Source organism: Miscanthus floridulus, chromosome 13, assembly GCF_019320115.1.
Source record: "Miscanthus floridulus cultivar M001 chromosome 13, ASM1932011v1, whole genome shotgun sequence".
In the NCBI taxonomy this organism is placed as follows: domain Eukaryota; kingdom Viridiplantae; phylum Streptophyta; class Magnoliopsida; order Poales; family Poaceae; genus Miscanthus; species Miscanthus floridulus.
Window position 1 is genome coordinate 86,323,729 of NC_089592.1, and position 21,466 is coordinate 86,345,194.

The following is a 21,466-nucleotide window of genomic DNA, read 5'->3' on the forward strand; positions in this document are numbered from 1 at the left end:
TATGTTGGTCTATATGTGTTTGCACAGAAAGGGGCATGTCGATCCATAGTAGAAACTTGACTGCGACAGTGGAGAGGTGATGGGCTCGTTTTTCCACATGCAGCGACGAGCTAGCTAGCTAGCGGTGATGTCAATGGCGACGACGACCCTTCTGGTGGATGCGTGCGTCGCCAGTGCCGAGGTGGAAGATGGAGATCCCAGTGGTCGCTCTCCATTACTGTCCTACACCGTTATACTTGTACATGATGCAGCTGATGAGTAGGTTAGCTGAATGGGGAAAAATTTCCCGTTTTGGTTTGCAACAAACAACATCCATCGATCGACGTAGTCATTCATGCATCGATCCCCTGCCACTGACACAATGCATATTGATCGATCGGCAGTATTCACAAAATTTTCTCATGATGTACAGTACTATAGCAGCAGCAGTAGTTAACTGTGATGAGTAGAGCCAAATAGAGAAATTTTAGCAGCAATTAATAGTATATGATTCGAACTCGAGAAAAATTGAGGTTTAAGAAACGCCAAACATGAAATCATATTGAGGAGGAAGCTGTTTTCCATCATCATGACTTAATATGGCATGATGATCTGTCGAGATCACCATGCACCCAACAGCAATCCTGCTGCAGCATTCTACTACTACTAGCTAATAATAACAGTGGAGTCTTCTCGATCGATCGGCACGAACGGACACAGGATCACAAACTAACCTTCAGGTAGCTAGCTTAGAGATGGATATAGATCATCATGACGAGATGACACGGCCGACGACCTCCACAACCCTAATTAACAAACTACTCGATGGAGCAAAGGCAGACAACGACGGGCCGGCCGGCGTCGACAGCAACACAGCAGCAACTAACAACGCAAGAACAACACGGCCGGCCAGCCGGTTAGCACTACTGGAGCTAGCTAGCTATACGTGTGTCACCACACCACGTAGCGTAGAGATGCATGATCACCGCGCGGCGGCGGCGGACCTGCTGCTGCAGGCGGCGGCGCACAAGTCGTGCTCAATCTCGGAGACGGCGCCGTCGTCGTCGTCGTCGAGGCCGTCGGCGCCGCTGCCGCCGTCGAGGTTGCAGCCGAAGGCGCCGTGGCCGTGGCCGAAGGCGCGCGCGTGGTCCTTGAGCGAGCGCTTGTGCTTGAACTCGGAGCCGCAGAGGCAGTACCAGAGCTTGCCGCAGTTCTTCTCGTGCGTGCGCCAGTCGCCCTTGACGGCGAACGCCTTGCCGCACTTGCGGCACAGGAAGGGCTTCAGCCCGTGCTTGCGCTTGTAGTGCGTCTGCAGCGTCCGGAAGTCCTTGAGCGGCCGCGCCCGCGGGTGGTCGATGTTGTTGCGGCAACCCGGCGCGCAGCAGTAACATGGCAGCCGGAGCATTGCCGTCGGCTGCACGCCGCGGAGCGACTCCGGGCCCTTGCGGTACTGAGACCCGTGCCCCCACATGTGCATCTGCCATTGTCATATACGTAGATTTGCTTGTTAGCAGAAATGAATGAATTAACGCAACATTTTATTTGCTGTTACATCTTCGTTTTTCTTAACAAGCAAAGTTCATCTATCACTGATCCTAACTTTATATCTATGACAAAAGATCGATGACATATTGATGTCAATGTGGAAATGTATGGAGTCAAATTGAATACGTATCATATCACATGCTGTTCTTTTTTTCTTTTGTTATATATATATGCAGTGTTTGGTGGCATAATAATCATGTGAATCTACTAGCTAGTAGCTATTAATGCACTGAGCCGGCCACTGATGTGTGAGTAGTGTATGCATGTTTGACACATTGTGCATGACCAGCCTCCTCCAAGTTAGGCCTTATTTAAATTCTGAAGTTAAAGTTTCAGAGTGTCACATCAGGTATCGTCGCATGAGATGTTTAAATATTAATAAAAAAATAAATTATAGAATTCGTAAGTAATCCACAAGACGAATTTATTAAGCCTAAGTAATCCATCATTAGCGCATGTGTTACTGTAGCACCACATTGTCAAATCATGGACTAATTAGATTTAAAAGATTCATCTCGCAAATTAGTCGTAAACTGTGTAATTAGTTATTTTTTAATCTATATTTAATACTGTGTCTAAACATTTGATGGGATAGGAAGTAAACTTTAGAGGAGGAACTAAACAATGCCTTAGATAGCTTGCTTGGAGTTGGAGTTATATTAAAGCAAGGTTAATAATACAGCCAGCTGCTGGTTGTATAAATCCTTACGGCCTACTTCTTAGCTTACCATATAATAGTTACATGGACCATTTGTCTCTCTCACTGAGTTTTTTTTAATTCTTGTGTCCAAACCAACCATAAGCTTATAGCCCATTTCTCATGTCTCTCTCCTTCCGTCTCTTCTCCACCTCAATATTCGGCGTGCTAGCGGCCCAAGTCCAAAGGTGACCTGACTGAACCTACCCAGCACTGTTCCGACTCCAGGCAGCTCTAGTCTAGGCTTTTTTCATGCAGCAGAGAAGGTGCATGTGTGACTTGTGAGGATCGGTGCGGTGATCTTTTGAGAGCTAGTCTGGCAAACTCGCTCCAATCTAGCCTTTGCTTGTGTGTGTTTTGTACGTGTTCGTGTTGCTCCTTTAAGAGAGCAGCCAGAGTGACACTGCGGCAGGCTACAGGAAGAACACTGCAGATCTCTTTGTGTTCTTGGGAGGAGTGCACGCAGGAGCTGCCATGCCTCAGGTCATGATGCCACACAATCTTTTCCAAACCATGAAAGCCTGCCCTGAAACAACCTGCGTATCTGCTGGCCAAATCTCATAAGCCATGACTCGTGAGTGATGAGATCAGCACCGCCGGGGGCTGCTAGTGGCCTGGGCTCAGTACTTCTCGGAGACTTGTTGTAAGCGAGGCCTTATTTAAATTCAAGTGTCGAGCGTACGGGGTGCTTATGCTAATAAAAGAATAAAATATAGAAATAATCGTAGAGATAAATTTATTGAGCCTAATTAATTCGTCATTAGCATATAACGTGGCACTATATTATCAAATCATAGACTAATTAGGTTTAAAAGATTCGTTTCACAAATTAGTACTGTACAATTAATTATTTTTTAGTCTATATTTAATAGTCTGTACCTATGTTCAAATATTTGATGAGATATAAAGTAAACTTTAGGTGAGGAACTAGAGACCTAAGTAACCAGATGGACAATACTACTCCTATTCCAAAAGAAAACAAAAAACCAGATGATGGATCAGAGCGAGTAAGATAGAGAGAGAAGCAAAGGTGAAATAATCTTCCCTGGGATCTCCACTGCTCCCACACCACACTAGCTCATATGAATCTTCAAAAGGCAAGCACTCACCCAAGGAAAGCATAAAGATGCATGGTTGCATGCATGGCTTCCCCTGGCATGCCAGTCTAGTTCAATCACGTAAAAGGCAGCAGCCACTGTGCATCAGCATCTGGGCTCGAGTATGTTTCATGGCATGCAACTAGCTCCAAAGCTAGCTACCTTGCCCGCCAGAGAACATGCATGATTGGTGACCAATCAACAATCCAAGAACCAAACTACCTAGCTAGCTCAAGAACAATAACAAGAAAACAGCAAGGAAAGAAAAAGAAACTAGGTATGTACTAGTATGGGTGAGCGAGCATGGCCATGGCACTGATCTGACCTGCATATTGTTGTACCGGTTGAAGGTCTTGTAGCAGACGGGGCACGAGAATTGCGTAGGCCCGATGAGGATCTGCGCCGGCGTCGGGATCCAGTACTGCCCCTTGTTGAGCCTCCCGATGGGCGTCGACGCGAACCCTAACGGCACCACCTCGTCGCCGTCGCCGCCGGTGTCCACCTTGCACTCGTCCTCGTCCTCGTCCTCCTCGGCCTCCATGCCACCGCAGCCGGCCCTGCCGGAGAGCCCGGACAGGAGGTCAGCCTCGGCGCCACCGCAGCCGCCGTTGACGGGAGCCGGTGGCAGGCCGATGCGCAGAGCGACCGCGGCGTCGTCATCGTCCGTGGGCGCCGCGGCCTCCAGGTCCATCGGGTCGCCGTCGTCGTCGCAGCAGGAGGGCATGCAGTTGAGGTCGGCGAAGAGCGGCGCACGCGTAGAGGGAGTCACGGAGCTGCCGACGGCCTCCCGTAGGACGAAGTAATCGGCGTCATCGTCGGAGTAGGAGTCCACCGCCACGTGCGGGCGCGGCTGAGCCCGGGAGGCGGCGCGCGTAGGCGACTGGGAGAGGAGGGGCAGCGCCTCTCGTAGCGGCGGTGACGGCGGGCTGTCATGGAGAGGCGGCAGCGTCGTCGGTGGCGGCTGGAAGAAGCAGGCAGAGTGGTACTGAGGCGCCGCGGCGGCGGGGTAGAGGGTGGTGTACGGTGGAAGGGGAGGAGGGAGATGGTGGGGAGCTGGGGCAGCTGGGTAGGAGGAGGCGTAGTAGTAGTAGCTGTTCTTGAAGAAGCTCTTGTAGGGGTCTTCCATGGATGGAAGGAATGGGGGTGGTTTCTTGCTGTAGGAGACTCGTTCTCCTTGCACCGAGCTTTGCTTCTGTTCTTGGCTACTGCTTGCTTTGGGGCGAGGGTGCCGTGGTTGGCAAGGGGTAGTTATTATAGTGCGAGAGAGGGAGACAGCGGGCTGAGGAGCACGGGATAAATTATGTGGAGTAGCAGTAGCCTTCTTCTTCTGACGGTTGTATATATTTTCTGGCAGGGGAGGCTTGGGCCTTGTTTAGATGCAAAAATTTTTGCAAAATGACCACTGTAGCGTTTTCGTTGTTATTTGACAATTAGTGTCCAATCATAGTCTAATTAGGCTTAAAAGATTCGTCTCGTGGATTTCGTCTAAACTGTGTAATTAGTTTTATTTTTTATTTATATTTAATGCTTCATGCATGCGTCCAAAGATTCGATGTGACGAAGAATGTGAAAAATTTTGCAAAATTTTTGGGGAACTAAACTGGGCCTTGATGAGCTACAAATTTGCAATGCAGAGTATACTGGTCAGGCCAGGGTGCGGCCGGTGATCATTGATTGATCACACGTTTCTTTTCCCTTGCAGGGTACAGAGGAAATGATCATAGGCCTGGTTTAGTTGATGAATTTTTTTGGAAATGATATTGTAGTATTTTCGTTGTTATTTGGCAATTAGTGTTCAATCATAGTCTAATTAGGCTTAAAAGATTCATCTCGTGAATTTCGTCTAAACTGTGTAATTAGTTTTATTTTTTATTTATATTTAATGCTTCGTGCATGCGTCCAAAGATTCGATGTGATGAGAAATCTTGAAAATTTTTGCAAAATTTTGGGAACTAAACAGGCACATACATAATTTCTGATGTAGCATTAAGTTATAGTTAGTTGAATCATGCATGTTAAAAATATTTATTTATAATTGTGATGTTATAGCCTGTTTATTTCGGCTTATATGATCGTGGATTATAAGTTGCAACAGTATTTTTCTCTCACACCAAACCAGCCAGCAGTACTTCTGGCTTGTAATCCACGATCGTTTCAGCCGAAACGAACAGGCTGATAGTGTTCATAGCATATAGTAGTATTTACTGATTGAGTAAGCCCTATCGTAGCAAAATCATACACCTTATAATTGGGAGGTAGGGGTTTGGGGTTGAGAGGAAGGCTCTCAGAGCACGATGAATAATGGATATGGATATGAATTAGACATCTTGGACGTCCTTTCTCCAAACCCTTGGGCACTTTTAAGCAAATTTTGTTATTATATAAAAAAACAGTAGAGACGGTCATATGGGGTACTGTGGGAATCAACTGCAGATTTATGACACGTGTGCATGCGCAATCATCCAACGCACAAGAGAGCTATAGTTTTTCTTTCCAACTCCTCATGGATTTATGTAGCAGTCACATGCATTGAATAACTACGCATGCAAATTTGTATTGCCTTTACTTCATTTTCTCTAGCCATTCAGTTGGTCGCATTTGGACATGGTCTGGCCTAGTAAACAAACATCGATCAAATGTCGAACTAAGGACACTACAACAAGGAAAGAAAAAGCTAAGGGTCTCCTGGAAAACATTCTAAGCAACTTTGTTAGGGAAGTAGAGGAGCAGCTTGTGCATGTAAGGATCATGTGCCTATGATCATATCTTTTAGTTTTGGTGATTGAGATGACAACACAAGCCTAGAACTAACATGTGTGATAAATATATGTTAAGATGTTGGGATATGGTATCCCAATGGGGTAAGGAAGTCAGATAGGCTCGGTCGAACAAAGGTTGCATGCTCGAAGGTCCACCCTTGGTTCGCCCAAGCTCGATTACCAAGGTAACATGTTCTTAGGAATGGATCCAGGTGATCTCTACTTTATTGGTATTTGAGTTCCCTCTTTTATAGGGTACGGTTACACATATTTCTTGGTACACATATGTCAGAATATACAAAGAATATTCCTAGCTACATTGCACCCCCAAGACACGAGGGCTGAAAGGTCTTTCTCTATTGTGACTGACTTGGATGATCAGCCCTTGTCAAGCCGCCGCTAGGCTTGTTGAGCCGTCAGGCCCGTCCTGAGGGCTGCTGGGACGAATGTTATGTTTTTCACGTCTTGGCGTCCCCTCATTGTGCGACCGCCGAAGGCCCTTCCGGAGGCCCTCAGGTCTAGATCTTCGGTCGTTCCCCCTTTTTCTGCCTTTGGCTCGAAGGTTCCGTCGCTATCATCTTGCGAAGGTCCCGACTAACCTTTCCAATTGGTCTTGTCTACAAACCTTTGGGGGCTTTCGCAGGTCAGTCAACGGAGGCTTTGGGCCTTCGTTCGCCAAGGATTCCAGATTGACCTGTAACTATGTCATCAGAATCACAAGATACAATCATCAATTATGAACCTTCGAGTGTGAGGCTTCGCCTCCAAATAAGACATGTTATTATATGTCCTAGGGATGCAAGGTTAAAATTTGATCTGAGTTGAAACGGAGAAGAAACAACGGAGATTCTCTGCTGGAGCATGCACCATATATATCATTTGATTAGGCCTGCCAAATCACAAGATGATATAGTCAGATGAGTCTCTTTGATGGCTGACCAGGCTTAGAGGCTCCATACTTTGTAACATAACATCGATGTGAGAGTAAGAAATAGATCTAGTTCACATGAGTCTATGTGATGATTTCATCTTTGCTTGTAACAGTGGTAAACAAGGCATAATCAAGAAGGATATGGGTAGGAAATAGATCTACTTATTCCCCCCTCTTTGTCTCTTTCCTTTAAAATTGGTGGGTGCAAAACCTTGAGCGGCACAGTGGAGAAATCTCTAAGCACGAAGAAACCATAACCTCATTTGAGGAAAGCAAAGCTTTATGTGGGTGTTGGCAACCAAAATTAACAAAGAGGCAACCGTAGACTTGCCAACAGAAAACCAGCCTAGGCCGATCTTAAATTTTTGTCAAAATGCACAATGGACACCACCATTACGTTCCCCTCGACGAGACGGTCGAAAAACATATATAAAACATTAAATTTGGAACCTGGGATGAAGAAATCATGGTACCTAAAAGTTTCAGCCAGCAAAACCCAACCCACGCCGGTTTGTAGTCTTTTTCTATAAAATTCGGTTAAACTTAGAAAATTTGGTCATGTGTCATAAATATTATGTTTTTCTACAAAATCGGTTAGAAACTTAGAATAAAATTGATTTTATTTAGAGATTGAGGGGTATTCTGACATTCCTATGGGGCGTTGACTTGTAGCTGGTGCCAAACAGCATGGAGTGCACTCCTGCATGCGTGTCTACATGTGCTTGGTTGCCGAGGCAGGCCAGGCCAGGACTACGAACCAGCCCAGAAACGGCTTACAGGAAGTGACAACAGGCGGCAGACGCGCATGCAAAAGGGCACGAACTGCCGACCCGAGCCAAGCCAACACACGCATGCATGCAGCACTAAACAAATCCACGCCTTTTCCCATCCAGACATTACATGGTTGATCGATCGGCTCGCTCCGGAATCCGTATCTACCCCCGCGTGTGCCGCGTTTGTTTACGGGCACGAGGCGCGGTGTGCATGGTGTGCGATCTGCTTCGTGCGCCGCGCGCGGCGACAGGCCGGCCGGCCGGGCGCGTGATCTGCTCGGGGCCGGAGGCGCAGGCCGGGGCTTCCACCGGCACCCGCCTCGGGACGCGCGGCGCCCGGTCGGGCTCTGCTCCCCCACGCCACCGCCGGAGTCTCCATCCCGATGGCGGCAAGGCTCGATCGTGTCGCGGCCTTTTTTTTTAACGCGACTTCACGTGTAAGGGTAAACAAAATAAACAGCAGCTATCTCGGAGAGCTGCCAGGATAGGAAAGTTCACGGTCTTACAGAAACGAGCAACCGGATAGATACAGGCATAGCGGATTACATCTCAAAAGCACAGTGCGACGAGTGACGAAAACACTAGATAGCAGAAGAAACGACCAAGAACTCAGCGATCGCCACGAACCCGGCGGCAGTCCACTCGTCGGTCTCCTCGAACACCAGCTTCGCAACCTGCCGGACCGTGGACGCGGAGTTGTCAAAGGTACGTGAATTACGCTCCTTCCAGAGCCGCCACGAGACCAGGAGGACGGTGTAATCGAATCCCCTTCGAAGCTGCGCGGGCACAGAATGCCGGCCATCCATCCATCAGGTCGACAGAGGAGAGTGAGCAGAAGGCGACAACTGCTCCCAAGGGCGAAGCAAGCGAAATCGTGTCGCAGCCTCACGGGGACGGGGACGCGCACGGCGCAGCACGGGCGCATGCAGCGACGACCGGCGCACGCGTGCGGAGAGACGACGCCGTCTGCCCCGTCGTCCGCGGCAGAGGGTTCCGCTCCTTCGTCTGGTTTGATCTAGGAATTTGCCTCCCTGCTGCCTGCCTCGTAGTTTGCCGGCTGCTGCTGCTGCTGCTAATCCCGCGCCAAGACGGCCGGGCGGCCGGCAATCACGCCCGCTTTTCACACCGGGTCTCATTCTCATCCGCAATCGTCCGTGGAAGTGGAATGCTGCGTTGGAAGCGGGATTTCGGGGGTCCCAACCGCCCGTGCGCTTGCTTGCTTGCATCGGGCTTCGTTGGAATTAGGAGCAGTGGTCCTTGGCTCCCTGGTCTCCAAGTCGAAGCGTCAAACCTCCACTGACTCGTTAGGTAAAAATACGAGCTACGGGCAGGCTCTAAGAACTCTGTGGAGCTTATCAAAAGTGCTAAAAAATATAAATCTGTGAACAAACTCTTTTTTATAAGAGGTCTGAGTGAAAGTTTTATAAGAGTTTATTTGCATTTAATTAATAGCCCATCACATATGTATTTTTTATGACGTGATAATTTTTTATTAAAAGAGAGAAGAAATGAGTTTCATGTGATGAAACTCTTACCAATTCTATATGAGTCATAGAATTAAATGTTTAAGAAAAAAACATATAAGTCCAAACCTTTTCTAATAAAAAAATGATTAATGTCCAATCCAATTGCTCTTAAGTTTAAAATTCACTCAATATGATCCAACAATAACAAAACTATTATAAGTACCTATTAATTCTATGTCAAAAGCTAGATCCTAGAATTTAAAATTTTAGCAAAATTGATTAAAAATGTTACATACGAGTACGATATGATTGTCCACGACTTTAAGTGTATACAGGTGTAACTAGATATATAAGTAGACCCTAGGTCGAAAGTGAGATCCTAGAATTAAAAAAATCATTTTCACACCTTAAAATGTTAACGAAATAAACTAAATTTTTAGGAGATAACTAGATATATACAAGTAAAGAAGGTAAGCTAGGTTACTAGAATTCTTAATATAACTAGGTAAGGACTATAGGATGACAAGTTCTACTGTATCTGCACTATGAATAATTGAAGAGCACAAAGTAAAGCACAAATGGAGAGTGAGCAAACCACACAAGAGGATGACACACCAAAATATCTGTGGTTTGGTGACTTGTCATTCACTTACGTCCACGTTGCGGCAAGCTCATGGATTGTTGTCTCGATCTCTATCAAGAGTCAACCCCGCAAGGTCGCCTCCTCCATTTGAGGGCTTGATCTCTAGGCCAGCTCAATCACAATACGCTTACCAAGCCTCATCAATTCCACTAAAGTTGTTAGCCATTTGCCAACTCCGGCAAAGATAAACATAATAGCCCCTCGCAAATCACCTTTAGAGCCCCTTGCAGTGTTCAATTAAGTGCTCAACGGAGTCATCACTGCTCCAAGTTGTTTAGGTGGTAGCAACTATGAAAGCATCTAGGCCCCTAGTTGGATTTCGGTGATTAATGTCAATACAAGTTTACTATGACTAACGTGTGTTTTGCAGAGGCAATTAAGTTAGGTCATGGTAATGGAGATCGATTGGGCAATCGAGGTTGTCATGCCCCTACGATGGAAATCGTTTCAATTTTCAAAGGATGGACGACAAGGTTAAGGATGACTAGTTCTAAGTGTCGATTGGAGTTGGAGAGACACTTAGAGTAGTTTAGGACTTTGTTTTTTCCTTTGGCCGTACTATGAAGGGGGGTATGAACGGGTAGCTTGACCTAGTTGAGTCTAGTGAGTTAGGTGTGGTGCACACTTGTTAAATCTAGCTCTAGGTAGCTCCTATGAATGCCTAAGATCCTTTGGAGCAAACTTCATTCACATATGTTCGAAAGTTGGAAGTGAATGGAGGGTCAAACACTGACCGGACGCTGGCTCCGGTGCGACCGGACGCTGGCCGCAGGGTCCGGTCAGTTCGTTTGACTGAGGTGGATAAGTCTGTTGTGACCGGACGCTGGAAGGCCTTGTGATCGGACGCTGAGGGCTAGCGTCCGGTCGACTCCAGTAAGGGTCCAGACTTGGAAAAGAGTGACCGGACGCGTCCGGTCAGTGCTAACCGGACTCTGAGGGTTCAGCGTCCGGTCGAGTCCAGTAAGGTTCCAGTAAGGGTTTTATGCGACCGGACGCGTCCGGTCAGTGCTGACCGGACCCTGCCAGCGTCCGGTCGACTCGTTACTACTGGTTCGCGAGTTGAACTGACCGGAGCGTCCGGTCATCACGACCGGAGCGTCCGGTCATCCCGCAGAAGCTCATAACGGTTCGTTTTTCAGGCTGGCTTATAAATAGAAGCTCCACTCGTGAATGGAGCATCCTTTGCTCATTCCAACAGCTGAGAAACACGTTTGTGAGTGCCAAGAAGAGCAAGATCCTAGTGAGGTGTTTGTGATTTGAGAATCCAAGAGAGTAGCCTCACTAGCAAATCAAGAGTAGCAAAGTGTGCATCCATCTTCTCATTAGGCTTCGCGTGGTCAAGTGAGAGTTCGTGCTTGTTACTCTTGGTGATCGCCATCACCTAGACGGCTTGGTGGTGATTGGGAGTTTGGTGTTCACCCGGCGGAGCTTGTGGGTGACCCAACTCAAGTTGTGAGCGGCTTTGGGTGATTCGCCGCGACGGAGTGTCGAAGAATCAACCCGTAGAGAGCACTTGATCCTTGCGCGGATCAAGGGGGAGCTACACCCTTGCGCGGGTGCTCCAACGAGGACTAGTGGGGAGTGGCGACTCTTCGATACCTCGGCAAAACATCGCCGCGTTCCTTTCCCTCTCTATTTACTTTAAGCACTTACTTTGAGTATTTACTTTGAGTAATTCAATACTTGTTTTACAACCATAGAATTGCTTGCTAAGAGTAAGGTTGGAACATAGGTTGTGATTTCGTTGTGCATTCGTTTGATAGAAACACTTTTCTAGGCACAAGGGGTTAATTGGGCTATCCGTAGGATTTGTTTATTGCAAGAGAATTTCGAATTAGCCCAATTCACCCCCCCTCTTGGGCATCTTGATCCTTTCAATTGGTATCAGAGCCTCGTGCTCACGTTTTTAAGCTTAATCGCTTAGAGCAAGATGTCTCACGGGGATGGACCTCCTCCTATCTTTGAGGGAGATGATTTTCCATATTGGAAAATCCGCATGGAGGCATACTTAGAAGCTCTAGATGTTGGAATTCTTAGAGCCGCCTCTCAAGGGTTCCCCGCACCTAGGAATGCCGCACAACTTCAAGGCGATGAAGTGAATTATGAGAAATGGAATACAAAGGCTCGCAACACCATTTTTAGAGGCCTTTGCAAAGAGGTGTTCAATCGTGTAAGGAACCACAAAGACGCCCATGCTCTATGGTCGGACGTTTGTGCGCTCCATGAGAGAACCAAGAGTGAACATGAGGAGCGCTATCATCTTGTAATTAAAAAGCTAAATTCTTTTGAGATGTTTCCCAAAGAAAGTGCTAATGAGATGTATTCTCGATTAAATGTTCTTGTAGAGGAAGTCAATGGGCTTGGACTTACTCAAATGTCACCATCCGATGTTGTGAGAAAAATCTTGAGTGTCCTCCCCATTGATAAATATGGGCACATTGTGACCGTGCTACATCAAGGTGATCTTTCCACCGCTACACCGACACAAATCTTGGGAAAGATCAATGCTCATGAGATGTACATGCACATCACACCACAAGATAGCTCATCCTCTACAAAGAAGAAAGAGAAGGACCTAGCATTCAAAGCTAGCCAAGACAAGGGCAAAGCAAGACTTGAGTATGAGAGCTCAAGTGATGAAGATGATGAAGAAAGCCTTGCCCTCATGGTGAAGAAGACCACCAAGATGCTAAAAAGGCTAAACAAGAGTGGCATCAAGTTTGATGGCCAGAAGAAGAAGTTCTTCACTAGCTCAAGAAGAAAGCCAATCTCCGAGATGGATTGCTACAATTGTGGCGAACTTGGTCATCTAGCTCATCAATGCACAAAGCCCAAGAAAGACAAGTTCAAGAACAAGAGCAAGAAAGATGATTCAAGTGATGAAGATGAAAAGAAGAAGAACAAGCCATACAAGAAGAGAGATAGCAAAAAGAGGGAGTTCTACAAGAAGAAGAAGAGTGGCAAGGCCTATATTGTCGGTGATTGGCTCACGGACATTGATTCATCAAGTGGATCATCCGATGATGATAGTGACGATGAAAAGGTGGCCGCCATTGCTATTGATCTTGCATCTTCACCACCACCATCGCCATCATCCTCTACACACCTATGTCTTATGGCCAAAGGTGAACGCAAGGTAACTAAGAGTGATGATAGTAGTGATGATGAACATGCTAGTGATGATGATAGTGATAGCGATGATGATGACTCACCTACTTATGATGATCTTGTCAAAATACTAAGAAAATATACTAAGATCATTAGAAAGAGTAGAGCCACAAATGAAAAACTTGATGCTAAAAATGACTCACTCTTAGCTAAATGTGACACATTAGAAAAGGCTAATGATGAGCTCAAAGAAACAAATGATTCTATATCATCCAAACTCAAGGAGCTCAAATCTTCTAAGAAAGAGCTTAAAGATAAAAATGATAAACTTGAGTGGGTGCACAATGAGCTTATCACTAGTCACAATAAGCTAAAAGATGAATATGCAACTCTAAAGATCAATTATGATACCCTTATTATTGCACAAGAATTCTTACCAAATGGGCCACATGATGCTACTAACCATGTTGTTAAGATTGATATAGCTACCTCATGTGATGATTTAATTGATGAAAGCATTGAGCATGGATCTAGTAGCAAGGGCAAGCAAGTGGTTGAGTGCAATGACTATGATGAGTATGTCAAGCTCAAGAGTAACAATGAGAAGCTCATGAAAGATCTTGAAGAAATGAAAAGTCACAACACCATTGTGCTAGAAACTCTTGATCATGACAAAGAGGTGATCCTTGTAAATGAGAAGTTAAAAGAAGAAGTCAAGAAACTCAAGGAGGAGAAGAACAATGATCTTCTCAAGGAAGAGAACAAGAAGCTCAAGATGGAGAAAGAGCATCTCAAGGTGGGATTGAGCAAGTTTGCTAGAGGCAAGCATCTCCAAAGTGAGCTACTCATGAATACCGTCATGAAGATGGATAGAAGTGGCATTGGATATATGGCAAGTGTAGAGAAGAAGAAGGCTCAAGCTCAACACCAACAATCAAAGCCAAAGCCAAAGCCAAAGAGATGTTTTGAATGTGGACAAGAAGGCCACTTTACTCATGAGTGTCAAACTCCACCGCCACAACCCTCCCTTGCCCAAGCATGCTAGACCCTTTGCTTTCAATGCTCACTACATGCTTAAAAAAGATTCAAGTGGAAAGATGAAAGTCATATTCTTAGGTCCCCCCAACAAGAGTAGGCCTAAGAAAATTTGGGTGGCTAAGTCACTTGTTGAGAAGGTGAAGGGCCCTCAACAAGCTTGGATCCCTAAAGCTTGAATCTCTTGTGTTTAGGTGAACTACAAGACCGGTGGAAGTCATTGGGTTATTGATAGTGGTTGCACTCAACATATGACCGGTGATCCTCGTATGTTCACCTCACTAGATGAAGAGGTAGATGGACAAGAGAAAATAACATTTGGAGATAATTCAAAGGGCAAGGTTAAAGGATTGGGCAAAGTGGCAATATCAAATGATCACTTCATCTCCAATGTGCTCTATGTTGCTTCATTGAGCTTCAATTTGCTATCCGTTGGGCAATTGTGTGATCTTGGCTTTCAATGCTTATTCACCGAGAAGGAGGTTGTTGTATCCAAGGTCGATGACAATCAAGTGATATTCAATGGATTTAGATACAACAACTTATATCTAGTTGACTTCACCTCCGAAGATGCAAACTTGAAGACTTGCTTATTCACCAAAACAGCACTTGGGTGGCTATGGCATAGAAGGCTTGCTCATGTTGGGATGAGCTCACTCAAGAAGCTTATGAAGAATGATTTGGTGAGAGGGTTGAAGGATGTGAAGTTTGAGAAGGACAAACTTTGTAGTGCATGTCAAGCCGGCAAGCAAGTTGCAAACACTCATCCAACCAAAGCCTTCATGTCAACCACAAGAGTGCTAGAACTCCTACACATGGATTTATTTGGACCAACAACATACAAGAGTTTGGGAGGAAATCTCTATTGTCTTGTGATTGTGGATGACTATTCAAGATATACATGGGTGTTCTTCCTTCATGACAAATCCGAAGTTGCATCTTGCTTCAAGAAGTTTGCCAAGAGAGCTCAAAATGAATTTGAAGTGAAGCTCAAGAAGATAAGAAGCGACAATGGCAAAGAGTTTGACAACACAAACATAGAAGCTTATTGTGATGAAGTTGGAATCAAACATGAAGTCTCCGCAACCTATACTCCTCAACAAAATGGTGTAGTTGAGAGGAAGAACCGGACTTTGATCACTCTTGCAAGGACAATGCTAGATGAGTACAACACCCCCGAAGCTCTATGGGCGGAAGCAATCAACACCGCATGTTATGCATCCAACCGCCTGTTTCTTCAAAAGTTCCTTGTCAAGACACCATATGAGTTGCTCAATGGGAAGAAGCCGGACGTCTCCTTCTTTAGGGTGTTTGGTTGCAAGTGCTACATCTACAAGAAGCGGCAACACCTAGGGAAGTTTCAAAGGCGTTGTGATATAGGTTTTCTTGTTGGTTACTCATTGAAGTCCAAAGCATATAGAGTATTTAATCATGCCACCGGCTTGGTTGAAGAAACATATGATGTGGAATTTGATGAATCTAACGGCTCCCAAGGAGCACATGAGAATCTTGATGATGTAGGTGATGAACCATTGAGGGAGGCTATGAAGAATATTCCGGTGGGAGACATCAAGCCAAAAGATGATGAAGATGATGTACAAGTCATTAACCAACCTTCTTCATCAAATGTACCACAAGATGGTGAAAAAGTTGGGAGAGTAGAAAATGAAGATACTCATATCTCCCATGAGCAAATGGCGGTACAAGCACAAGATGTTGATGCCCCACAACCTCCTCCTCAAGTGGTCAATAGAAGAAATACACCTCTCCTACAAGATCATCCTCAAGATCTCATCATAGGAAGTCCAACAAAGGGGGTGATGACTCGATCTCAAAAACTTACCTCATTTATTGCTCATCACTCTTTTGTCTCTTGCTATGAGCCTACCAAGGTAGAAGAAGCTCTCAAAGATCCGGATTGGATCAATGCCATGCATGAAGAGTTGATCAACTTCACTCGCAATGAAGTTTGGAATCTTGAAGAGCGACCAAAAGGTGCAAGAGTCATTGGAACGAAGTGGGTGTTCCGCAACAAGCAAGATGATCAAGGTGTTGTTGTGAGGAACAAGGCAAGACTAGTAGCAAAAGGGTTCTCTCAAGTTGAAGGTTTAGATTTTGGAGAAACCTTTGCACCGGTTGCAAGATTAGAAGCCATCCGTATCCTTCTTGCATATGCATCACATCATGAAATGAAACTATATCAAATGGATGTGAAAAGTGCATTCTTAAATGGCTTTATTAATGAACTAGTCTATGTTGATCAACCTCCCGGGTTTGAAGACCCTAGATATCCTAATCATGTTTATAGGTTGTCCAAGGCACTATATGGGCTTAAGCAAGCCCCAAGAGCTTGGTATGAGCGCCTTTGGGACTTCCTTATTGAGAAGGGCTTCACCATTGGGAAGGTCGACACCACACTATTCACCAAGAAGCTTGATGGGCATATCTTCATTTCTCAAGTATATGTTGATGATATCATCTTTGGATCATCAAATGAAGACTCATGCAAAGAATTTGGTGAATTGATGTCTAAGGAGTTCGAGATGTCAATGATTGGTGAGCTTATATTCTTTCTTGGTTTTCAAGTCAAGCAAATGAAAGAAGGCATCTTCATCTCTCAAGAGAAATACACAAAAGATCTTCTCAAGAGATTCAAGATGGATGAATGTAAGCCAATCAAGACCCCAATGCCTACCAATGGACATCTTGACCTAGATGAGGGAGGTAACTCGGTTGATCAAACTCTCTACCGTTCCATGATTGGTAGCTTGTTATATTTAACCGCATCTAGGCCCGACATCATGTTTAGTGTGTGTATGTGTGCTAGATTTCAAGCTAGTCCTAAGGAAACTCATTTAATTGCCGTAAAAAGAATCCTTAGGTATCTTAAGCACACACCAAGCATTGGCCTTTGGTATCCCAAAGGAGCTTTATTTGAATTAATTGGCTATTCCGATTCGGATTACGCCGGATGCAAAGTTGATAGAAAGAGCACATCCGGAGGGTGCCATTTGCTTGGTAGATCACTTGTGTCTTGGTCCTCCAAGAAACAAAATAGTGTGGCTTTGTCCACCGCCGAAGCGGAATACATTGCCGCGGGTGCTTGTTGTGCACAAATATTATACATGAAACAAACTTTACTAGACTATGGAGTAGCTCTAGAGAAAGTACCTCTTTTGTGCGACAATGAAAGTGTGGTAAAATTTGTAAATAATCCGGTTCAACACTCTCGCACCAAGCATATAGATATCCGCCATCACTTTCTAAGAGATCATGTAGCTAAAAATGATATATCACTAGAAGGTGTAAGATCCGAAGATCAATTAGCGGATATCTTCACTAAACCGCTAGATGAGGCTACATTTTGTAGATTGCGGAACGAGCTCAATGTACTTGATTTTAGTAACTTCACTAAAAATTGAGCTTGTGTTGTCCCTTGCATTCATTGTAATATACAACATGTTTAATTTGTGGCAATGCATATAGGGCTTGTCTAACATGGTTAAGATAACCGCCGAAAAGCGTGTGAAGAAGCTTAACCTTGGATCAAACTTGACAAGCAACTAGATTTACTTACAAGTATTACATATGCATGAATGTTGTTTTGTCGTTTTGTTCCATTTGCCCTCTTGTTGCCTATTTTCTTAAAAAGAATTGTAGCCTAAGGCAAAAATATTTTGAAAAATATGAGGGTTTGAGAGAGGTCACTCACATCAGTCCCAATTGGTGTTTTTTTTATCTTATTCAAGTTGGGACTTGATTGGGAACAGGTAGCGCGAAGGAATGTTGAAGGATTGCTGTAAAAGGTGCACCGGACGCTGCACCGGACGCTGCTGTCCAGCGTCCGGTCAGTTCACAGGAGGTGAACTGCTAATGAAGGAGTAACCGGACGCTGCGTCTGTGCGTCCGGTCAGGAAGGGTTCTGCATCCGGTCGATCGAAGGAAGGACAAGCAGTACTGACCGGACCCTGCCTGCGTCCGGTCATGGACCACCGGACGCGTCCGGTCGCGATTCCAGAGGATTTGGACCTCTCTGGAATCGACCGGACGCTGGGTGGTAGCGTCTGGTCGCTACCACCGGAGCATCCGGTCAGTGGATCTCGCGCGGCTTTAAGACTCTTTTCCGTTTCCTTTTCTGTCGCGTTTTGGGGGCTATTTATCCGAACCGTGTTTTTCTTCTTCCTTGATCTAAGCCTGAACCGCAGCCGTGCCCTAGCCCACGCGCCACCAAGCCGCGCCGCCGCTGCCTCGCCGAGCCGCCGCTGCCTTGCCGAGCCGCCGCAGCCTCGCTCGCCAGCCCTAGCCCGAGCAGCCGCATCGCCTCTCCTCGCGCTCGCGCCTCCGTGCCCCTGCCCAGCTACGCCGCAGTCTCCTCGTGCCCTGCAGCCGAGCCCCCGCGCCAGCTCGACTCTGCAGCACCGCACCGGCCACCTCGCGCCGAAGTTCGCCGCTCCACCGTTGCCAGGCTTGCTCGTCTTTACGCCAAGTGCTCTTGCCCTATCCTCCCATTGGTTGGTAAGGCGAGTTCTGCGTTTCAATCTTGATCTCCAATTGTGATCTAGATCAATTCTAAATGCACTGATTTCAAATTGCATTCAGGGAGTTTGACCTAACCCTAGCCCAGTTCCGAGGATCCCCCGCGTGACATCTTATCTCTTCTCGGTTCGCTGTTTGTCAGGTAGAAAGCCATTCGATTCAATTTCGCATCTACATTGCTTTCTCTGCTAGGGTTTCATATCTATTAGACATATGGTATTTATTTGTATATCTATCTATTCTATCGTGCAGCGAGTCGGTTCCGTTGTGGTTCAATTGGCAGTTGGCAGTTAACTCGGAGCCAAGCTCGCGAGTAAGGATCGAGGCCAAGCCTCGAAAGCGGCAGTTTGACAGTTGATCTTCATCAGCGACAGTTCACCATCTTGTCAGTTCAGATGGCTCGCACCAAGAATGTTGGTGGTGGCCCAGGTGATGATGATCGGAGGCCCCCGCCTCGTCAGCCAGCCGGATCCAAAGGCAAGTCAACCAAGCAGCTGACATCCAAGAAGCGCAAGTACCCTGACGCCGAGACAGCGAGAGCAGCAGCTGTTGCAGAGGCCGCAGAGCATGCCGAGAGAGGTGGTACCCGCAGCGGAGTTGTCATTGTAGATCAGCCAGTTTCACCCGCAGTCAGAGCTGCGATTGAGGAGGTTGAGCGTCGTCATGGTAGTCCAGCTGGGACTGCCACGTTTGCAGGACGACGGGTCGCCATTGAGGAGGGTCCGTCAGCACAGCAGCAGCCTCCACCAGCAGAGCCTCAGCCAGCCCAGGAGACTCAGGAGAGTCAGGAGACCGAGCCGGCACCTCAGCTACGCCACTCGAGTCGTACCAGTGCTGCAGTTCCACCGAGGCAAGTTACACGGCGTAGGGGTTCACGCCCTCCGCCCAGACCACAGGGTCCGCCTCCAGTGGTTCACCTCGACTTGAGGGCCGCTACAGCCAGGCAGGTTCAGCAGCTGCGGTTTGTTGAGTTTGAGGTTTGGTTTCCTCCGAGGAGGGATGAGAGAGCAGCTGAGGGGTTCTACACGCCACTGCAGGAGGATTTCTACAATGCATATCTTAACAGTGGGGCAGTGTTCAGATCACAGAGGGTCTGTCAGATAGAGTCCATTGTAGCAGCAGCCGGAGAGGGCATTCGGCAATACTTGTCATATTTGCCAGGACTGTCAGATCTGATTGGACGGACAGGGATATATGTACCTTCTTGGGTCCGTCAGTTTTATGCCTCGCTCTACATCGATCCTCATCACAGATTCATTCACTTTGCTTTCAACGGCAAAGACCACAGAGTGACTAGTGGCAGAGCCAGGGAGATACTGAGACTACAGGAGCAGCCTGTAAAGATGCATGAGGTTTGCTATGGACATCAGGAGCCTCCTAGGCGTCCTCATGGAGGGCAGGTGCCCCCTACAGATCTAGTGCGGCATTGCTTCAAGGAGCCGTTCGGTGAGGGGTCAAGCAGGAACCCCAGTGACTTGACTCCTACAGCGAGGATACTAGAGGCCATCATCAGGAGGACACTGCTTCCCAGGTTGGGATACAGGGAGGGCCTGACTCGCTTACAGCTCTGGCTTCTCAATGCCATCATGCAGATGACAGTGTTTGACATCTGGGACCTCCTTCTTTCAGAGATGGAGGATACTATAGCTGAGGGATTCAAGGGTCGCAGACAGCTTCCCTATGCTCACTGGATCACGTTCCTCATCCGCAGAGTTGTAATTGATAAGCCCCCTGGCATGATGGATGAGTATACAGGTGCCACTACAGAGTTCCCAGCTTACAACCTATCACAGAGGATCAGACACGCCACTCCTCAGGCACCCAATCAGCCTAGCCGTCGCCCCGATGTGCCAGAGTCTGCAGCTCAGCAGGACGAGATCATCAGAGGGATTGCAGCCACTGAGGAGGAGGAGCTAGAGGCACAGCAGGGAGTGAGTGAGTACAGTGACAGCTCTGACGACGACTACCAGCCTATACCTCAGATGCCTCCACGCAGACACGATGCAGAGGCCGGTAGCTCCAGTTCTGCTCCACCTGCTCCACAGACAGACCCTGCTCTCATTGCTATTCTTGAGCGGATGCAGCAGGATCAGACACGACAGACACAGGAGACAGCTACAAACTTCACACAGTTTCAGGCTCGTCAGGACGAGTTTCAGCGGCAGCAGCAGCTCCTTCAGCACTAGCCCCAGCTCAGACCCAGACCGCTTCAGCGACACTTCCTGCTTCAGAGGGTCAGTCAGTTCAGAGCTCAGGGTCAGATGATGATGGCGCCCAGTTCCATCTTGCTCCACGTACTTCAGCGCCCGACTCGTCCGCTGCAGCCCCGCCGACCGACCCTTAGGTTTTGGTGCTTGACGCCAAAGGGGGAGAGGGTTTGAGTATGTAGACTCAGAGGGAGCGAGCTTTAGGGGGAGCTAGTTATCTAGTATTAGCCTATTATATACATTTGGAGTTTTATTTGTGTGATACACTATTACTTATGCATTCGTGTGTTTACTTTCATGCATACTATTATATATATGTGATAGTGCTATCTACGTGGTTGTGATATTTGACATGTGTGACTTCTACCTTGCTTTATCTATATGTCATATCACTTGGGTAATGCTCATTTGCTATTGCTTCCGCGTTTATATTTCGAAGCAAATGAGCTTTGTTATCTGTACTCATGCTTAATTCATATCATTTGAGTACATTGTGTTGGCTTGGGTCATATAAGCTTGACCAACTCTTTTTGTTCTTATTGACAAAAGCTTATATGAACCAAGCCCGTCAAAAACCTCACTCTATAACATACTCGAGGTGGTATTGTCATCAATCACCAAAAAGGGGGAGATTGAAAGCATCTAGGCCCCTAGTTGGATTTCGGTGATTAATGTCAATACAAGTTTACT

The 21,466-nt window shown here is 46.6% G+C and overlaps 1 protein-coding gene across 1 annotated transcript; it reads right to left on the reverse strand.

Moving 5' to 3' along the window:
- Positions 1–961: 961 nt before the first annotated feature.
- On the reverse strand, positions 962–4,500 carry LOC136502123 (zinc finger protein WIP2-like). The gene is made up of 2 exons (XM_066497596.1): positions 3,644–4,500; positions 962–1,456 (listed from the first exon to the last, which is right to left on the reverse strand). Exons 1-2 carry the CDS (start codon positions 4,442–4,444, stop codon positions 962–964), a joined length of 1,296 nt encoding a protein of 431 aa, XP_066353693.1. The 5' UTR covers positions 4,445–4,500.
- Positions 4,501–21,466: the final 16,966 nt, after the last annotated feature.

What these genes read in the sequence shown, in the direction of transcription:
- LOC136502123 (XM_066497596.1), bottom strand. Translation starts at nt 4,444, where the DNA reads ATGGAAGACCCCTACAAGAGCTTCTTCAAGAACAGCTACTACTACTAC. An exon ending in ACCGGTACAACAATATGCAG is followed by an intron (nt 1,457 to 3,643) that starts GTCAGATCAGTG and finishes TGACAATGGCAG; the next exon opens with ATGCACATGTGGGGGCACGG.